Source organism: Thalassophryne amazonica, chromosome 15, assembly GCF_902500255.1.
Source record: "Thalassophryne amazonica chromosome 15, fThaAma1.1, whole genome shotgun sequence".
In the NCBI taxonomy this organism is placed as follows: Eukaryota; Metazoa; Chordata; class Actinopteri; order Batrachoidiformes; family Batrachoididae; genus Thalassophryne; species Thalassophryne amazonica.
Genome location: NC_047117.1, coordinates 57,766,560 through 57,786,940, shown reverse-complemented (window position 1 = coordinate 57,786,940; position 20,381 = coordinate 57,766,560). Strand labels below are relative to the sequence as shown.

Below are 20,381 nucleotides of genomic sequence, written 5' to 3'. Positions count from 1 at the left end.
CACAGTTGTGACAAAGTTATTAATTGATAATGTTAGGTATCTAAATAACATGAGGTAATTCACTGTGTTAGCAGACATCTGTGCTGGCAACTGGTGGATTTTGTCCCAGGAAATCCCTTCGAAGATCTGATTTAAAGAGACTATCGCAGGTCGAAATCAAATCAAAAAGTGGCTCAAACAAAGCTAGGATACCTAGTTAATGACTGAAAATATGCAATATCAAGATAATGTTATGTAATCCACTGTGTTGGCAAACATCTGTGCCGCTAACCAGCTGGACAATTTTGTCAAACAAGGTTTAAAGCATTTCCATGGTTCAACGACATTAGCCTAATAGATTAATGACACAACAAAGGGCAGCCTGTTAATAGAGGTTGTATGCCTGTGATCGTTAAATACATTATATAATAGTGTCTGGTACATTCCCTTCCACGTCACACACATCCCGCTCCCATTTTTAGAGTCACACACTTCCATGCACTTCTTTCGGCTTGAGCTGGATTGGGTTTGGAAGTGAGTGTAGAATGAATTGGATTTGAAAAACAGATCTGAACACTGGATCCGGCTCGAGACAGATTGCCAATCCCAGTGTGAAAGCGGCCCAAGTTTCATCTTGATACGTTGTCAAGATATCATGATTACACAGACACACACACACTCTCGAGAACTTGCTAGGCCTTTGGTAACGCAGATTCACGTGCAGCATAACCAGGAACGACGCTTGCTCCTAACAGGAGTATCATCAAATAAAATGATGCCACAGAATTATTTTAGTGAGGAAACAGTATAGTTTCCTGTCCTGCACTGACCCCAGGTGTTACCACCGCTATGCCTTAGCTTCATGAACTAATACTGGCATCACGAAATGACAAGAAAAGCTTCTGGAGATTAAATTACAGATAGAGAAGTGATAAAATGATTAATTGTTCAGGCCTCGTTTAAATATATCAAAGGAAGGCTGCCCCACATAACAGTACGTCGAGAAAGTATTCACAGCGCTTCATTTTTTCCACATTTTGTTATGTGTTACAGGCTTATTCCAAAATTGAGTAAATTCATTTTCCCTTCATAATTCTACTCACAACTCCCCATAATGACAATATGAAAAAAGATTTTTTTGAAATTTCTTGCAAATTGAAATCACATGTACATAAGTAATCACACCCTTTGCTCAATACTTTGTTGATGCACCTTTGCCAAAGCACAAAGACAAGAAGACAAAAGCAGCTGGATGTTGGTCATGGAACACAAAAGCCTTGCCTATCACTAATTTTAGTCAGGGTAACAACTGGTGAGTAAAACTCCTGAGTAGGGTGCGAATGATTTGTCCACTGTTCAATAAAATTAGATGAAAGCATGAAAATTAGTGCCAATTGGTCTGGGTTGCACAGACCTGTGTCTGAGGGAAGTTTGATGTTCACATTAAAACTCACCACAGGTCACATGATTGTGAAAAGTTTACAACCTTCTATAGACTTTCATATGATAGCGACCCAAACTGGAAGTGGGCTTTCCACTCACCCAAAATTAAAACACTGAAATGAAACATTTGAACACATTTGCACAGCGACACTGAGTGACAGTTGCATAGCTTTTGCATGACTCTGAGAAAACCATGCTCATTTCTTATTAATTTTGTTGTAGTATATTTCTTTTCGCAATATTTTGAGGGGGCAGTGCCTACTGCCCTCTAGTGACCAGCCTATCCTGGTTGAACCACTAATATTATAAGCTATGCTACATTTAAATAGAAGGTGAACAAAGCTGACATTGTGGAAAAAATTAGAAAAATTTATCAAATGACATGGAATCCTGCAACACAATTATGAGTGCATGATTATTTTTGGGAAACACTGGTATCACCCCATAAAACATTAAGAAGTTTATTATAGTCATGTGTAGTCATCAAACTGTCTCCCATTGAAACTGCCCAATAAGGTGATGCATTTAGAAAGAATACAACCTGTGTGTGCCTCTCGCTTTAAGACCAGGGCCTGGTTTCATAAAGCGATCGAATCTTGTTGAATTGACTAAACTCACTTACCCAGGTATAACATGAGTAAGTGCCATCGCTTTCATGATGCGACAAAAAAAATGCATAGTGATTCTTTGGGGAAGCCAAAATGGATAATGGGAAATGTAGTTTGTTTGGGTTTTTAACACTGTTTGAAATCATTCTGAACTCAGTCATGTCACATAACTTGAAGAATACTAGAAGAGCAACCTAGCCTGTTTAATATGCAAGACGGTCCGTGTTTGTGTGAGTGGGTGTGTGTCTCTCTCTATCTCACTGAGCTGTTACAGTCCTGAATGTGCCTCACAGAAAATGGCACATGTAGCTTGAATTTGTGCCAATTCAACATGCAGATCTACCTTTGATTTGCTGTGGTGACCCCGAGTGCAAACAAGGGAGCAGCCAAAGGGACTTACATTGTCTTTAAAAATAAAAAGGACCGTTACTTTGACAGACCTCGTATATTAAATGCTGAGATGTGCTTTGCACAAATGATAACTGTGTTTGGGAGGAAAACTGGAAAAACAGCAGACTTTTCCATCACACATTTGTCCCGACGCAGACAAAAACAAACAAAAAAAGGAATCAGTTATTTTAAAAGCCGAAAAAAGCTTTATAAGCATCACAGTGCTCCATTTATTCATAATCAGTGTTCACAGTGATCTGCCATTCAGCTTTCTGCTTGCAATAAAAATACAACCCTAATTCCATTGTAGTTGGAACGTTGTGTAAAATGCAAATAAAAACAGAATACAATGATTTGCAAATCCTCTTCAACCTATATTCAATTGAATACACCACAAAGACAAGATATTTAATGTTCAAACTGATAAACTTTGTTGTTTTTGTGCAAATATTTGGGTGGGTACAAGTTGTTGTACCATGGTGAGGAAAGAAAGAGAAATGGTGTTGGGGTCATTTTAAAGGAAGAGTATGTTAAAAGTGTGTTGGAGGTTAAGAGAGTGTCTGACAGGGTGATGAGTGTGAAGTTGGAAATTGAAGGGGTGATGATGAATATCATCAGTGCATATGCCCCACAGGTAGGTTGTGAGATGAAGGAGAAAGAACATTTCTGGAGTGTGTTAGATGAGGTGGTGGAGAGTGTGCCCAAGCATGAAAGAGTGGTGATAGGAGCAGACTTCAATGGGCATGTTGGTGAAGGGAACAGATGTGATGAGGAAGTAATGGGTAGATATGGTATCAAGGATAGGAATGGGGAAGGACAGATGGTAGTTGATTTTGCAAAAAGGATGGAAATGGCTGTGGTGAATACCTACTTTAAGAAAAGGGAGGAGCACAGGGTAACATAAAAGTGGAGGAAGGTGCACACAGGTGGACTACATTCTTTATAGGAGATGCAAGCTAAAAGAAATCACAGACTGTTAGGTGGTAGCAGGAGAGAGTGTCACTAGACAGCATAGGATGGTTGTTTGTAGGATGACTTTAGAGGTAAAGAAGAAGAAGAGAGTGAGAGCTCAACAAAGGATCAGATGGTGGAAGCTGAAGGAGGAAGACTGTTGTGTGAAATTTAGCGAGCAGGTGAGAGAAGCACTAGTTGGAGGGGAAGCAAGTTTGGACAATTGGAAGAGTACTGCAGATGTGGTGAGGGAGACAGCTAGGGCAGTACTGGGTATGACATATGGACAGTGGAAGGAAGACAAGGAGACTTGGTGGTGGAATGAAGAGGTCGAGGAAAGCATAAGGAGAAAGAGGTTGGTGAAAAAATTTTGGGCTAGTCGGAGAGATGAAGAAAGTAGACAGGAGTACAAGGAGATGCAGCGTAAGGCGAGAAGAGAAGTGGCAAAAGCAAAGGAAAAGGCATATTGCAAGCTGTACAAGAAATTGAATAGTAAGGAAGGAGAAAAGGACTTGTACCGATTGGCCAGACAAAGGGACAGAGCTGGAAAGGATGTGCAGCAGGTTAGGGTGGTAAAAGATGCATATGGTAATGTGCTGACAAGTGAGGAGTGTGTGCTGAGAAGGTGGAGGGAATATTTCGAAGAGTTGATGAATAAAGAAAATGAGCGAGAGAAAAGGCTGGATGATGTGGTGAGAGTAAATCAGGAAGTAAAAGAGATTAGCAAGGAAGAAGTGAGGGCTGCTATGAAGAGGATGAAGAGTGGAAAGGCAGTTGGTCCAGATGACATTCCAATGGAGGCATGGAAATGTCTAGGAGAGATGGCAGTAGAGTTTCTAACCAGATTGTTTAATAAAATCTTGGAAAGTGAGAGGATGCCTGAGGAGTGGAGACGAAGTGTGCTGGTTCCTATTTTCAAGAGCAAGGGTGATGTGCAGAGCTGCAGTAACTACAGAGGCATAAAGCTGATCACCCACAGCATGAAGTTATGGGAAAGAGTAGTAGAAGCTAGGCTTAGAAAACAGGTGAAGATCTGTGAGCAGCAATATGGTTTCATGCCGAGAAAGAGCACTACAGATGCAAGGTTTGCTCTGAGAATACTGTTGGAAAAATACAGAGAAGGCCAGAAAGAGTTACATTGTGTGTTTGTGGACTTAGAAAAAGCTTATGATAGGGTGCCAAGAGAAGAGTTGTGGCATTGTATGAGGAAGTCTGGAGTGGCAGAGAAGTATGTTAGGGTAGTACAGGACATGTACAAGAATACTGTGACAGCGGTGAGATGCGCAGTCGGAATGACAGACTCATTCAAGGTGGAGGTGGGATTACACCAAGGATCAGCTCTGAGTCCTTTCTTGTTTGCAGTGGTGATGGACAGGTTGACAGATGAGATCAGACAGGAGTCCCCATGGACTATATTGTTTGCAGATGACATTGTGATCTGTAGTGAGAGTAGAGAGCAAGTTGAGTCTAGTCTGGAGAAGTGGAGATATGCTTTGGAGAGAAGGGGAATGAAAGTCAGTAGAAGCAAGACTGAGTACATGTGTGTGAATGAGAGGGAGCCCAGTGGAATAGTGCAGTTACAAGGAGTAGAAGTGGTGAAAGTAGATGAGTTTAAATATTTGGGGTCAACTGTTCAAAGTAATGGAGAGTGTGGTAGAGAGGTGAAGAAGAGAGTGCAGGCAGGGTGGAGTGGATGGAGAAAGGTGGCAGGAGTGATTTGTGACCGAAGAATATCAGCAACAGTGAAGGGGAAAGTTTACAAAACAGTAGTGAGACCAGCTATGTTGTATGGTTTAGAGACAGTGGCACTAACAAAAAGACAGGAGGCAGAGCTGGAGGTGGCAGAGCTGAAGATGTTGAGATTCTCTTTGGGAGTGACAAGAATGGACAAGATTAGGAATGAACATATCAGAGGGACAGCTCAGGTGGGATGGTTTGGAGACAAAGTCAGAGAGGCGAGATTGAGATGGTTTGGACATGTGCAGAGGAGGGACCCAGGGTATATAGGGAGAAGGATGCTGAGGATGGAGCCACCAGGCAGGAGGAGAAGAGGGAGACCAAAAAGGAGGTTCATGGATGTGCTGAGAGAGGACATGCAGGTGGTTGGTGTGACAGAGGAAGATACAGAGGACAGGGTGAGATGGAAACGATTGATCTACTCTGGTGACCCCTAACGGGAACAGCCGAAAGACAAAGAAGAAGAAGAAGATTTGCTCATTTTGAAATGAGTCCCTGCAACACATTTCAAAAAAGCTGGGACACAGGCAACAAAAGACTGGGAAAGTTGATGAATGCTCAAAGAATACCTGTTTGGAACATTCCACAGGTGAACAGGCGAGTATCATGATTGGGTATAAAAGGAGCATCCCCAAAAGGCTCAGTCGTTCACAAGCAAAGATGGGGCAAGGATCACCACTTTGTGAACAACTGCGTGAAAAAAAATAGTCCAACAGTTTAAGAACAATGTTTCTAGACATTCAATTGCAAGGAATTTGGGGATTCCATCATCTACAGTCCATAATATAATCAGAAGATTCAGAGAATCTGGAGAACTTGAATGCCCGAGACCTTTAATCCCCCAGGTGGCACTGCATTAAAAACCAACATAAATTGCAAAGGTGTTTTGCTTCTTTCATCATCCATCCACCTCAAGTTCAAGCGCTGTTTCCTAAGCGAGGTGGAAAGAATTGTACGTGACACCTGATTGGCTGATTATACTCGGGTGGTATGAAAAATATTACCCGACTGCGAAAAGGGTGTATTGCTATTTATTCTTTAGTGTTTAATCCAATCAAATTGGCGTATCATTTATAGGTATATGATAATAACTTCATATCGCCTCTGGATCACCATGATGCAAACTGTTCTTTTGCTTACCACGCTACACAGACAAAACAGTTTTACTTTTACACATACCGTTTTAGATACAACACGAGCAGTCACCGCATATAAATGTCAAATGCAACATCTTTCAATCAATCATATAACTTTACTGATCCACACTGAGGGGAATGGCCCGCCCATCTGGGTGCGGAGCTCGAGAGCAGGTGTAAGAGGAGGCAGGGCGCTGTGAGTAGCCACTTTCTGTTGAGTGAAGACATCTTTCAATACAACATCTAAAATTGAAGTCCACTTCCTATCAGTTTTTGAAAAATTAGGAAAAACCACCACAACATTCTTGATCCACTAAAGTAATTAAATTTAAGCTAGCCCTTCTTTAACTGTTCTGACACGTACCATACTGTGCAGTACCGACCTGAAGAAATCGGTGGAAACAGGGCTGTCAGCATACGCTGGCTAAATTATCAAGGTGTGACAGCTACATGACTTATTACGCATACGCCTGTGTATATCAGCATCTTTAATATGGTTGGCATACACTGGCTAAATCATCAAGGTGTGACAGGGTCCTAATGGCCTAGAAATCTGGACTTTCATTGACTTTCGTTGGCATCATTTCACCTTCACCCAGCTTCATTCCTGCAGCTGGCACTTCATAAGGATTTTTAAACTGTTGAAAAATTTGAACGAATGCCACCGAAAGCTTCAATTCGTCCGTATTTCGTTTTGCTGTCTTTCTTGACTGTTTTTTATTGTTTGCTTAGTTTTTGTAATGTTAGCATTTAGTTTGACTTCGTTCAACCAGCTGAATGTTTTCATAAAGCACAGAAGCCGTTTTTGAGCGGTGCAGCTGCTGCTGTGTTCATGTACCGTCGGAAATTACAGGGCAAACTCAGCCCGTTTGCTTGAATTTTTTTATCTGGGTGGGGGGTCAGCTTCACTGGGCTCAGGCACCTTATATAGGCCAGAATTAATCTTTTGTGTGGATACAATTAATTATTTTGCCACAAGCAACTCGTGAATTTGAAACAAAAAAGTTGTGTAATTTCCGATGGTACTTGTATGCAGCATCAGTGTCAGCAGCTCCTGCGTGTCCTTATTATTTTTTATTAAATATAACAATGTGAGTGAAGGAAAGACAAACCAGCTCTTATGTACACGTGGCAACAGGTAGATAATTCAAATGATTATATAAAGAGCTGTTCTGAAAGGCAGAATTCACATTGTGGATCAGCTGCAGCTGGTAGAAATAACCACATATGGGGACTCAATGTGCGTTCACACGGACTGATCAATTTACTACTCTGATGATATAGTCAATCATCTTTACACTTATATTTATTCCCCCTTTTGACAGTTTTCTGTTATAAATCAATACATATGGCTTAGTAATGTAATACAGTGATACAGCATTGACCACGGCACACCATTTTTTTTTTTTTTTTTAATTGGAGCAAGACGGAGCACAGCGTGTCATCAGACAGTGAGGGTTCTAATGATGAAGGAGATGATCTCTATTTTGTTCTGGATGAGGAACCAGAGCGGATGGGTCCACTGACATGCGCACAGATCTCCACAGCTTCTGTCTGCAGTTTCTCCAGGACTCAGGTGCTATGAGCTGTGTCCCAGCGCCGAGTCCTGGAACGCAGAGATGCAGACACACACTGCTCCAGCAGTGGCTCCAGGTGCGTTTCGTTTAAAGCGTCAAGATCAACGTTAGCTTTGGGATTTTTTGTTCCCCTTTCGTCCCTTTTGCGCTCTTGGTTCGCAGGCTGTTTAGTGATAAAGCTCGTTCGTCCACCTTTTCTCAATGAATTGTGACCTTTTTCCCTTCAATCAGGAATTGTCATATATAGTGTGACTGGGCCATAAGAGACTTCAAAAGCCAACAAGCTGTCTCTGCTGACAAATCCCATTCAATGCACGGGGACTCAAACAAACAGAAATAGGAACAGGTAAAAAATTTAAATACTTTACTTACGGAAGAAGTCTTTCTTTGCTAGGTTCTTTGCACACAGGACTGGAAGAGAGAAAGTACACAGAGAGTAAGAGATATTAACATGTTGAAAATTAGGCCTGCATAAATTATACCAAATTCACACTTGACAGATACTTTTCCATAGAAGATTTATTGTAAAGGGAACAATATCAACTACAATTTTAAGTTTATATTTGATATTCTCGGAAAGCATTTTGACTACCATCATAGTTCTCTCATTACTTGTTTTAATATGAATTTTTAATTAATGCTAACATTTCACCATTTCTGAATTTGTGCCTTAAATCCGTTCTTTGATTAATTTAATTTTACCTTTATTTAACCAGGTTAGTCCCGTTGAGATCAAGACCTCTTTTGCACGGGAGACCTGGACGGTTATAAAGTTTCCAATTCACCTACCCTGCATGACCTTAAATGTGGGAGGAAACCAGAGGAGACACAGGGAGAACATGCAAACTCCACACAGAAAGGCCACAGGTCGGAATCGAACACATGACCTTCTTGCTGTGAGGCAACAGTGCTAACCACTAAGCCACTGTGCTGCCACTATTAATAACTCATGTATATTCCTGTGGTCCTCCGCACTGTGCCATGGTAAACCACAAGTCTTCCATGTATTTCTAGTATGAATCATTTTTCTGGGGTCCACATCAGACAGTAAAATACAATGGTTTCAACAGTGGACCTAGGAAAGTAAATGTATATTTTCTGAAATGCTTCTATTAAGCTATTCCCTTGTTCATTGTTCTCTGTCTTCCTAAATATCTCTCCTTTGGTTGGTTGTCAGATATAAATGAAGTAGCCCACTGCCTGGCACAGAGCTGGCCAGACAGTCCTGTGACAATAATAGAATGAGAAAAAACTCAGCAAGCATGAACAATCAAAAGCGACAAAGAATACTGACACTGTGAATGAACAAAAAGTTACTGAAGAGCTGTGGAAGTGTTTACAGTGCACCCAGAAAGTATTCACAGTGCTTCACTTTTTCCACATTTTGTTGTGTTACAGCCTTATTGCAAAATGGGGTAAAATCATTTTTCCCCTCAAAACTCTACTCACAACACCGCATAATGACAACATAAGTTTGTTTTTGTTTTTTTTACAAATTTATATAAAAAAATCTAAAATTGCATGTACATAAGTATTCATAATGCGCAATACGACAGTATTTGTTCAATACTTTGTTGATGCATCTTTGCCAGCAATTACAGCCTCAAGTCTTCTTGAATATGAGCTTGGTGCCCCTATCTTTGGGCAGTTTTGCCCATTCCTCTCTGCATTACCTCTCAAGTCCCATCAGGTTGATGGGGAGCATGGGTGCACAGCCATTTTCAAATCTTTCCAGTTCAGTCATATTCAGGTCTAGGCTCTAGTTGGGCCACTCAAGGTCATTCACAGAGTTGTCCTGAAGCCACTTCTGTGATATCTTGACGGTGTGTTTAGGGTCATTGTCCTGCTGAAAGATGAACCGTCGCACCAGCTGGAGATCAAGAACACCCTGGAGCAGGTTTTCATCCACGATGTCTCTGTACATTGCTGCATTTATTCTTCCCTCAATCCTGACTAGTCTCCCAGTTCCTGTCGCTGAAAAACATCATCACAGCATGATGCTACCACTGCCATGCTTCAGTGTAGGGATGGTGCCTGGTTCCTCCAAACACAATGCCTGGCATTCATGCCAAGGAGCTCAATCTTTGTCTCATCAGACCAGAGAATTTTGTTTCTCATGGTCAAAGTCCTTTGGGTGCCTTTTGGCAAACACCAGCCAGGCTATCATGTGGCTTTTACTAAGGAGTGGCTTCTGCCCGTCTACTCTACCATAGAGGCCTGATTGGTGGATTGTTGCAGAGATGGCTGTCCTTCTGAAAGGTTCTCCTCTCTCCACAGAGGAATGCTTGAGCTCTGAAAGAGTGACCATTGGGTTCTTGGTCACCTCCCCGACTATGGACCTTCTCCCTCAACCGCTCAATTGAGACAGGTGGCCAGCTCGAGGCAAAGTCCACGTGGGCTGCCATGTGCCTTTTACTAAGGAATGGCTTCCCTCTGGCCACTCTACCACACAGGCCCAATGGTTGTCCTTCTTGAAGGTTCTCCTCTCTCCACAGAAGGAATGCTTAAGCTCTGACAGAGTGAGCACTGGGCTCTTGGCCATGACCCTGACTAAGGCCCTTCTCCACTGATTTCTCAGTTTAGACGGGCGGCCAGCTCTAGTCCTGAGGGATCCAAACTCGTTCCATTTACAAATGATGGAGGCCACTGTGATCATTGGGACCTTCAAAGCAGCAGAAATGTTTCTGAGCCCTTCCCCAGATTTGTGCCTCATAACAATCTTGTCTTGGAGGTATAGAGAGAATTCCTTTGACTTCATGCTTGGTTTGTGCTCTGACATACACTGTCAACTGTGGGACTTTATATGCAGACAGTTGTGTGCCTTTCCAAATCATTTCAATCAACTGAATTTACCCCAGGTAGACTCCAATTAAGCTATAGAAACAACTCAAGGATGATCAGTGAAAACAGGATGCACCTGAGCTCAATTTTGAACTTCATGGGAAAGGATGTGAATACTTATATACATGAGATTTATTAGTTTTTTTTTATTTTTAATAAATTTGCAAAAAAATCAAAAAAAGAAAAAAGAAAAACTTTTTCACATTGTCATTAAATTGTGTGTATTGTGCATTCAATGTTGAGAGGAAAAAAATGTATTTCGTTCATTTTGGAATAAGGCTGTAACATAAAAAAGGTGGACGAAGTGAAGTGCTGTGAATACTTTCTGGATGCACTGTACTTGGGTCTGGGACATAGAGTGCAATGTGAGCTCAGGCCAGCGAGGGGGTGCAGCGGAGACCATCCTGAACAATTACAGTCCAGGGCAATCTGGCCAAGGTTGAATATGCCCTTAGTCTAGAGCCCTGCTTAGAAAACAGTAATAACTCCAGCTGTAGATTTATACTCACGTTATATGCAACTCCTCTAAAGCTGGGCAGACACTATGATATTTTCAATCGTTGCACTCTGCTCCAGCTCAAACTGTATGACAAAACCGCAGGGTGTAAAAGTTCAGAGTGCACAATTTATGTTCTCACACTTTACCGCCCGATGCTCTCATGTGATTTGACTACTCACATTGTACGTTCAAAAACCACACGTGGGACTCATGTTTCCAGAAGCAAAACATAAACAGAAGTTTTTTATTATTATTATTTTTCAAACTTTATTTTATGTTTTTATTTTTTCTTATTTTTACAAAAACTCTCGATGGGAGACAAAGTTTTAACAAAGAAAAAAAACAATACAAGACTTTACATGAGTTGAAGAATAAGGCAGGAAAAAACAAAAACAAAAGCTGCTCTCCCACAGAGATGATCACTGTTTATGCTCTCTCACACTCACACTGCACATGTGCAGTATGAGAGGTAACCAGCGCGTAGACGCTTATAGCGCTGCTTCAGCTGCGTGATACCTTCACGACAGCCCACCAGAATATCAAACAGATTTGATTTTCATCCGACCATACGATTGCCGATTGGGAGGTGGTCGTGAGAGGTTAAACACAGCTCGTTACTCTATGTATATACTACACGATGCAGGACGCACGATTAAGCTGAAACTCGGTGGGATCCAAAAAATTCTTGCACGAGTGAAAAATTGGTTGAAAGGAGGTCCAAAACTTGCACAGTGTAAGCCCAGCTTAACCTGACCACGGGTCTGTATTACAAAAAGATGAACGCACTTTTCGTCTTATTTCTGGGCATTGATTCCTTAGAATTTATTGGCATTTTCTGTTTAAAAATGCCATAAAATGAGTTACTCAAAAGGGACGGGGGGGGAATGGAACAGTATATACGTCACACAATACTTGAAATACCATAAAGCACAGTAAAGGAAAATGTGGAGCTTTAAAAACATGTAACAGTACAGCTTCCTCAAATCAGGCTCAGGAAATAAACACTGCCACCTCCAAAATAACAGTGTCATTTATTTTTATTAGTCTTATTTATATTAATAAAAAGCTAATGCATTGCATGATGGAGACTGGAAATAAAAATCACCTCATTAAATAAGATATTTGGCCCCTAATAAATTATAGCAAAAATCTAAATTACAACTGTTTTGCTATGTTGGTTTTAATTCACTATACAAGGATTTAAATGAACAAGATTTAATATGCTGAAATCCTTGAACTCCCAAACCAACCAAAAAACAAAAAAAAACAAAACTATTTTTACATCTCCCCAGGGATCCCACAGTGCTGAATAAGCACACTGAGCACACAGGCCATTGGGACTTAACTGGCAGAGGACCAACTCATTCAGGGAAAGCTAGCTGTAGCCTAAATGGAAGCATAAATTAAACAGAAGTTAATCCAATCAAGTAGAGGAGGGTTTAGATGATTTACTCTCTCAACATCAAGTGTCAGATGTTAAAGAGTGTGTAGGCAAAAATCACATGCAGATGTATTTTCCCAACAGAGGAACTGCAATAAGAAACACTATGTCACAGATATGCGGCAACAACTAATCAATATTTATAATGTTAAAAACTGGTTATTAAATAAGACACTGTCTGCACTTCAGTGAATACTGATAATTTGATCATTGGACCACCCAAGGGTGTGATTTGCAACAATCTTTGACAGCAGTTCAAAGGTCAATAGGTGTCAACTGTGTTCCACTGTTTGTCAAAAGGATTTGAAACAGCTGGCGTTTTGGCTTCATTTGTAGGTACAGTCATCCATCCCACATTACAAAACAATCCATAAATCAAAGAGCAAACCGTCACACCAAACCAAATTTGGTCGTTAAGAAACTCAGAGGTGAATGACGCAGAAACCACTAGAGGGCAGGTTTATGCTGGAACATCTTTGGTTGACGGTAGAATCTTCCTCGTATGTTTGGAGAGTTCACTCCAGCTCTACAATCACATTTCTCACTGTAGCACTGCAGTGTAATTGTGAAAAACTCAGTTTATTACTAAAAAGGGCCAATGTTTTCCTCTTCATACTAGCCACAAATACAAAGAGCAGAAAATCAAAGACCTTAATCAGACGCTACAACAGCACAGCCATATTAGAAAAGTCAAGCAGACCTGCGTATAGTACAACCCCAATTCCAATGAAGTTGGGACACTGCGTGAAATGTAAAAAAAAAAAAAAAAAAAACGCAGAATACAATGATTTGCAAATCCTTTTCAACCTATATTCAATTGAATACACCACAAAGACAAGATATTTAATGTTCAAACTGATAAACCTTATGGTTTTTGTGCAAATATTTGCTAATTTTGAAATGGATGCCTGCAACACGTTTCAAAAAAGCTGGGATAATGGTATGTTTACCACTGTGTTACATCACCTTTCCTTCTAACAACACTCAAACATTTGGGAACTGAGGACACTAATTGTGAGTGTCATGATTGGGTATAAAAGGAGCATCCCCAAAAGGCTCAGCCGTTCACAAGCAAAGATGGGGTGAGGATCACCACTTTGTGAACAACTGCGTGAAAAAAAATAGTCCAACAGTTTAAGCACAATGTTTCTCGACATTCAATTGCAAGGAATTTGGGGATTCCATCATCTACAGTCCATAATATAATCAGAAGATTCAGAGAATCTGGAGAACTTCAATGCCCGAGACCTTCAATCCCTCAGGTGGCACTGCATTAAAAACCGACAACATTGTGTAAAGGATCTCACCACGTGGGCTCAGGAACACTTCAGAAAACCATTGTCAGTTAACACAGTTCGTCGCTATATCTACAAGTTCAAGTTAAAACTAAACCATGCAAAACGAAAGCCATACATCAACAACATCCAGAAAAGACGCCGCCTTCTCTGGGCCCAAGCTCATTTGAATTGGACAGACGCAAAGTGGAAAATTGTGCTGTAGTCTGATGAGTCCACATTTCAAATTGTTTTTGGAAATCATGGACATCATGTCAGCCGGACAAAGGAGGAAAAAGACCATCCAGATTGTTACCAGTGCAAAGATCAAAAGCCAGCATCTGTGATGGTATGGGGTGTGTTAGTGCCCATGGCATGGGCAACTTACACATCTGTGATGGCACCATCAATGCTGAAAAGTAGATCCAGGTTTTGGAGCAACACATGCTGCCACTCAAGCAAAGTCTTTTTCAGGGATGTCCCTGCTTATTTCAGCAAGACAATGCCAAGATACACTCTGCACGTGTTACAACAGCATGGCTTTGTAGTAAGAGTGCGGGTACTAGACTGGCCTGCCTAGAGTCCAGACTTGTCGCCCATTAAAAATGTGTGGCGCATTATGAAGCACAAAATACAACAACGGAGACCCCGAACTGTTGAACAACTGAGGGCATACATCAAGCAAGAATGGGAAAGAATTCCACCTACAAAGCTTCAACAATTAGTGTTCTCAGTTCCCAAACGCTTATTGAGTGTTGTTATGCCCCGTTCACACCGCATGACACGTGACGCCACAAATTTGCATCTCTCGCCTGGCAACGGATGCGCCACCATCACCCGATGTGTCACTCTGCTTTCACTGCAAAAATTCGCCCCAATGCGTCATCAAAAAGGAGGAGCCTCCATTCCGCTCACCGGCTCCGTTGTTAGTCAAGTAAACATGCCGGACCTTGATCACATGGAGAGAGTTGCTGTGCTCGATTTTTTTGTGGACCGCTGACGAACGTCGCCAGCGGCGCCGTCCCTGGGTTCACAACATCCTCATGAGACGTTCCCTATTTGGGGAGTTTCATTATTTGCTGCAGGAGCTGCATCTGGATGACGGCCGCTCTCAGCGGTATTTCTGCCTCTCGAGGACCTCCTGTCCCATTCGCAAGCACGTTAACAATTATTTAAAAAAAAAAAAAAAAAAAACTGGCTGCCGCTACAGTTCCTCGCTCTCCTCTCCAACTCTGTCATAATTGTGTTATAAACCAGTCACCATTTGTTTTATTATACATCTGTGTAGTTAATAAAATTATCTCATGGACGATTTGTTTGCGCACGCACGTGAAAAAAAAAAAAACTGGCTTCTGCCGCTGCTGCTTGCTCTCCCCTCAAACTCTGACATAATTGTGTTATAAACCAGTAACCATTTGTTTTATTATACATCTGTGTAGATAAATAAAATAATCTTCACGGATGATTTGTTCACACGCGCACGTAAAAAAAAAAAACTGCTGCTGCTCGCGCTCCCCTCAAACTCTTTCATAATTGTGAAATAAAGGACAAAAGGGACATAAGTCCTGCTCACGAGCTGGCTGCCAGAGACAGGACATCTCCACACCAAGTATAAAGTCCAGACATCTCCACGTCACTACATATCCAGTGCCCGATTGGTCATTGCGACGCAACAAGATGAAAAAGTTCAAATTTTTCAACTTGGGGAGGAGGGCAACGTGACGCGATATCGCACCACAAATGCGCCAATTACTCAAAATCGCTTCATTTGCGTCACTTCGTTCATGTCCATCGCGTCGCATTGAGTGGCTTGAACTTTTGTGGCGCCACAACGCGTCCTTCCATAGGGATTACATGGCAACCTGTCACCGTCGTTGCTCGCGTGTCATCCGGTGTGAACGCGACATTAGAAGGAAAGGTGATGTAACTCAGTGGTAAACATATCACTGTCCCAGCTTTTTTGAAACGTGTTGCAGGCATCCTTTTCAAAATGAGCAAATACTTGCACAAAAACAATAAAGTTTATCAGTTTGAACATTAAATATCTTGTCTTTGTGGCATATTCAATTGAATATAGGTTGAAGAGGATTTGTAAATCATTGTATTCTGTTTTTATTTACATTTTACACAATGTCCCAACTTGGTGCAAGCTTCATCACTTGATAAATTCATCTTCTTACTCAAAGAAATAACTAGATTTCTACACATTTGTATGAATGACTTTACAATTAATATACAATGCCTGTTTTTTGTTGACAAGCAGGAAAGACAGATTTTTCATCCACAAACGTGACTGTGGCAAGCTGGACAACTTCATTGTTCTCTCTGTCTCTCTCTCTCACCCACCCACACACACACCTTCACTTTCTTTCAATGTACTACCTGGTGCATGATACCAAGACAGAGTGTTACCAAAGTTCACACAATAAAAATATAACAAAATGCTAAAATACCCTCAGCCACATGAGCATAAAAAAGTAAAACAGAGAATGTGACCCTCTGATCTCTTAAAATAGGTCAAGGTTAGCCACCTTTGAACTTGTCCAAGGTCTGTGTCTCAAGAATGGTCCCTGTAAATTTGAAGACCCTGGCAGTAAAAGGACTGGACCTATGCTGAGCTTGGACAAACGCAAAGTCTTCACAGTATCCGATGGCCACATTGCTTTGTATTTTGTGCAATCACTGTCTGTGGACCTGAAATGCAGTCACACACCCCCCCCCCCAAAAAAAACCCAAACAAATAACTCTCCCCCCACCTTGTATAAATTGAGGATCACTTCAAAGCATGTAGCTGCATGCATGCACACATGCCCGCCAGCCCAAAGCATGTTTGCATGTTTGTTATTGCACATGTTTTGGCACACCTGTGCAATAATCATGCTGTCTAATCAGCATCTTGATATGCCCGCCTGTGAGGTGGGATGGATTATCTCTGTTAGGGATGGGTACTGATAAGATTTTCTCGATATAGATACAATTATCGATTCCGCTTATCGATCCAATTCCTTATCGATACCTCCTGTGAATTTTCCGCGTACTACAAGTTGGCTTTACAGGTTTTCTATGTGAACATTTTAATGAGTCTTAAAGTAAATAAATATGAAACTGGATCCTTGACCTCTGGACATAAATAGAAATAAACAAAATCTGTAGTTTTTGTCAAAACCATTTCCTTTCAGACATTAATGGCATGAAAGCCACTCCATACCTCTGAGCTGAGCTCAGTTGGCTGCTGCACATCAGTGCAGGGCGTCTCATTTTGGGAGGAAAAAAAAAAACAACATTTTGATCTATTGCAGTTTATTGGTTGTATTACAATTGGACAGAGGTGTCATTTGATTTAAAGAGTGATTCGCTTTGAATTTATTTTTTCGAACAAACTATCTTTCTAACTTGTCTCAATAGAGAGCGGCGCAGCATTTAGAGCAACGGAACAGAGGACAATTCTCGTTTCTTTCTCGCAACAAGACGGGAGTCCATTAGTTACTTTAATCCGCACAAAAGTGACTCACAATTGACATATTTTAATGGCTTTGAGAGGGGTTAAGAAACAGAGAGAATAAAAGAAAAAACTGAATAAAAGTCAAGAGACACCTCAGACAGAACAGAAAATTATGACTACACCCTTTAAAACAACAATTACAGAAATAAACGTTTGCTCTGGCTCAGTTTGTGAAAAATAATATCTGGAAAGTCATAATGATTTAGTATGACACCTATGGAAACACAACAGATTCAGATGAATCACTTCACTTGGATATACAGTAGTGTTCAGAATAAAGAATAATAGTAGTGCTATGTGACTAAAAAGATTAATCCAGGTTTTGAGTATATTTCTTATTGTTACATGGGAAACAAGGTACCAGTAGATTCAGTAGATTCTCACAAATCCAACAAGACCAAGCATTCATGATATGCACACTCTTAAGGCTATGAAATTGGGCTGTTAGTAAAAAAAAGTAGAAAAGGGGGTGTTCACAATAATAGTAGCATCTGCTGTTGACACTACAAACTCAAAACTATTATGTTCAAACTGCTTTTTTAGCAATCCTGTGAATCACTAAACTAGTAATTAGTTGTATAACCACAGCTTTTCATGATTTCTTCACATCTGCGAGGCATTAATTTTGTTGGTTTGGAACCAAGATTTTGCTCGTTTACTAGTGTGCTTGGGGTCATTGTCTTGTTGAAACACCCATTTCAAGGGCATGTCCTCTTCAGCATAAGGCAACATGACCTCTTCAAGTATTCTGACATATCCAAACTGATCCATGATACCTGGTATGCGATATATAGGCCCAACACCATAGTAGGAGAAACATGCCCATATCATGATGCTTGCACCACCATGCTTCACTGTCTTCACTGTGAACTGTGGCTTGAATTCAGAGTTACACACACACACGATGCATCTGAAAAGTATTCACACCAATTCAGATTTTGTCATGGAAAGCCGAGCGGAGGCTTCGCGTGTCACGATGGATTCGCTACTGGAGCGAGACAAAACCACCTCCGTTTTGGTCTCACAGGACGGCTTTGAGATGGCGTTCAGACAGCTGTCGGTGGTTTTTCCATCGAGTGATTATCTGAGAAATTGTGGATGTGCCTGGACATGCCAGAACATGTCCCGTGAGGCTTCATCACAGCGTTGCTTTGCGCCATGCGGCACCGCCGCGATGCACGGAATTCCTCCACGTCTGTCTCAATGTGCCGAAAAAGTGCTGATGCCACATCTTTTCACAATTCCTGTGCTAGTCAGACGACGTCCCGGATAAAACACAGGGTTCAGTTTGGAAATGAACGGCACATTCCACTGTTACAGGAGTTTTTGTCATGGAAAGAGGAGCGGAGGCTTCGCGCGTCGCGGCTTTCCATGACAAAATCTCTTGTTAAAAGTGAAATCTGCCAGAAAATGGTTGATGTCCAGCTCTTGTGATAACCAGAGAAAGTGCACACGACGGTCCTGGCTCCACAGAACCATCCGTTTAGAAATGATCCGGTGGTTTGTGGCTCTCGATGGCGGCACGGAGCGCAGCGCGCCGAGCATCCTTAAAGCCGTCCTTAAAGCTGTAGTAACAGTCCTTATTCTCTGTGAAGCCCGTAAAATTTTCACCGAAAGCCATATAAATTTTTCGAATGGTTTCCAGCTGCCAGTCTCTAACAGTTTCTGAAAAAATTCTGATGGAAAAAAAGCCCAAATCATTCTGCCATTTCCTGACAATGAAAATCCGCCGAGGGGGCTGGACCACTCCTCACTCAAAGCCTGCTCACAGGCGAATGACGCAACCGACAGGCGTGGAAAAACTCACACATGCGCATGAGGGTTCAAGCTTGTCTGACGCAATCACACGTGATTCAAATCCATATGGTTTTTGAAAAAAATAATAAGGTCGGATACTTTTCTAATAGACCTCGTACTTGTGAAAAATGGATGGCTACCAAAAAAAAAGAAAACAAGGTGCTTCCTACTCCAGTATCACGTGGTCATTAAAGTGCTATCTCTTTTGAATCTGTTAAAAAATAATAAAAGAAGAGAACAAGAACACCTCAGTGTTAACCAATTTTCTTGAAGAGTTAAGGAACAATCACCAAGGCAGATGAATTCTACAGGTTTAGAAGTTTATTCAAACCCAAACCCACCGGAGGTTGTCTGGAGCCGAACCACAATGACAAATCTGACTATGACTGCCATTTCTATATGTGCCCAAACAAATCCTGGCAAAAGGTGAATGACGCCAGAGTTCGATTCAACCTGACAAAACAGCTCTGGTGTGAAAACTCCCAAAGATGTTTTTGATGACCTCAGCCTGCTGCACTTTACCAAAAACATGTCCCTCTGAGTTACTACTGCTGGACAGACAATAATGTTACAAACATGTAAGATCATATTAAACAATTTCTTAATATTACTGAATAACATGCTATATCTCAAAGTATCAAGATTTATCTGTTGATTGGTAATTTTGTTCAACTGATAAAGTACGAAAAGTCAAACAATCCAGTGCAGTGAGTCAAAATACTCGTTTCAGCCTTTCAGACAAAAAAACCAAAACAAGAAAGCCTAAAAGAACAGAAGCTAAAACAATCAAGGGGCAGGATTTTGGCTCTCTGTAGATGCACTGGTTAGGAATTAAGTTTTAGTGTGGTAGAAGAATTTAAAACACTATCACATACAGATATGTACCCTGTAAAGCCTTAAAGCCTTGTAGTGGCACCCTGGATGATCCAGTAACAAACTGCAGGAGTCGGGCCCTTCGCTCCTCATCGAAGGATTCCACAGCTTTCCAAAACCACTTGACAATGTTGCTCTCAGGGGTGCAGTGCTTCAGACGGGTGTTGGATTTCCAATCAGAGATGTCGATTTTTCCGAGGCCACATACGATCAGCTGATGGTAGAGGATCAGAGAGAAATTGGAACCAATAGAATTTATTTTGAAGCCGGCAGTAAATCAGGAACAACTGAATGCTGTCAAATGACATACAGTGGTGTTCAGAATAATAGCAG

At 41.3% G+C, this 20,381-nt stretch overlaps 1 protein-coding gene across 4 annotated transcripts in view; it reads right to left on the bottom strand.

The window, feature by feature from the left end:
* Nucleotides 1-20,381, bottom strand: part of LOC117526753 (E3 ubiquitin-protein ligase SMURF2-like) — a 224,811-nt gene that overhangs the window by 162,026 nt on the left and 42,404 nt on the right. For all 4 annotated transcript variants that reach the window (XM_034188831.1, XM_034188830.1, XM_034188833.1 and 1 more), the window contains exon 2: nucleotides 8,194-8,232. In XM_034188831.1, coding sequence (XP_034044722.1) covers nucleotides 8,194-8,232 — 39 coding nt within the window. The remainder of the gene's footprint in view (nucleotides 1-8,193; nucleotides 8,233-20,381) is intronic.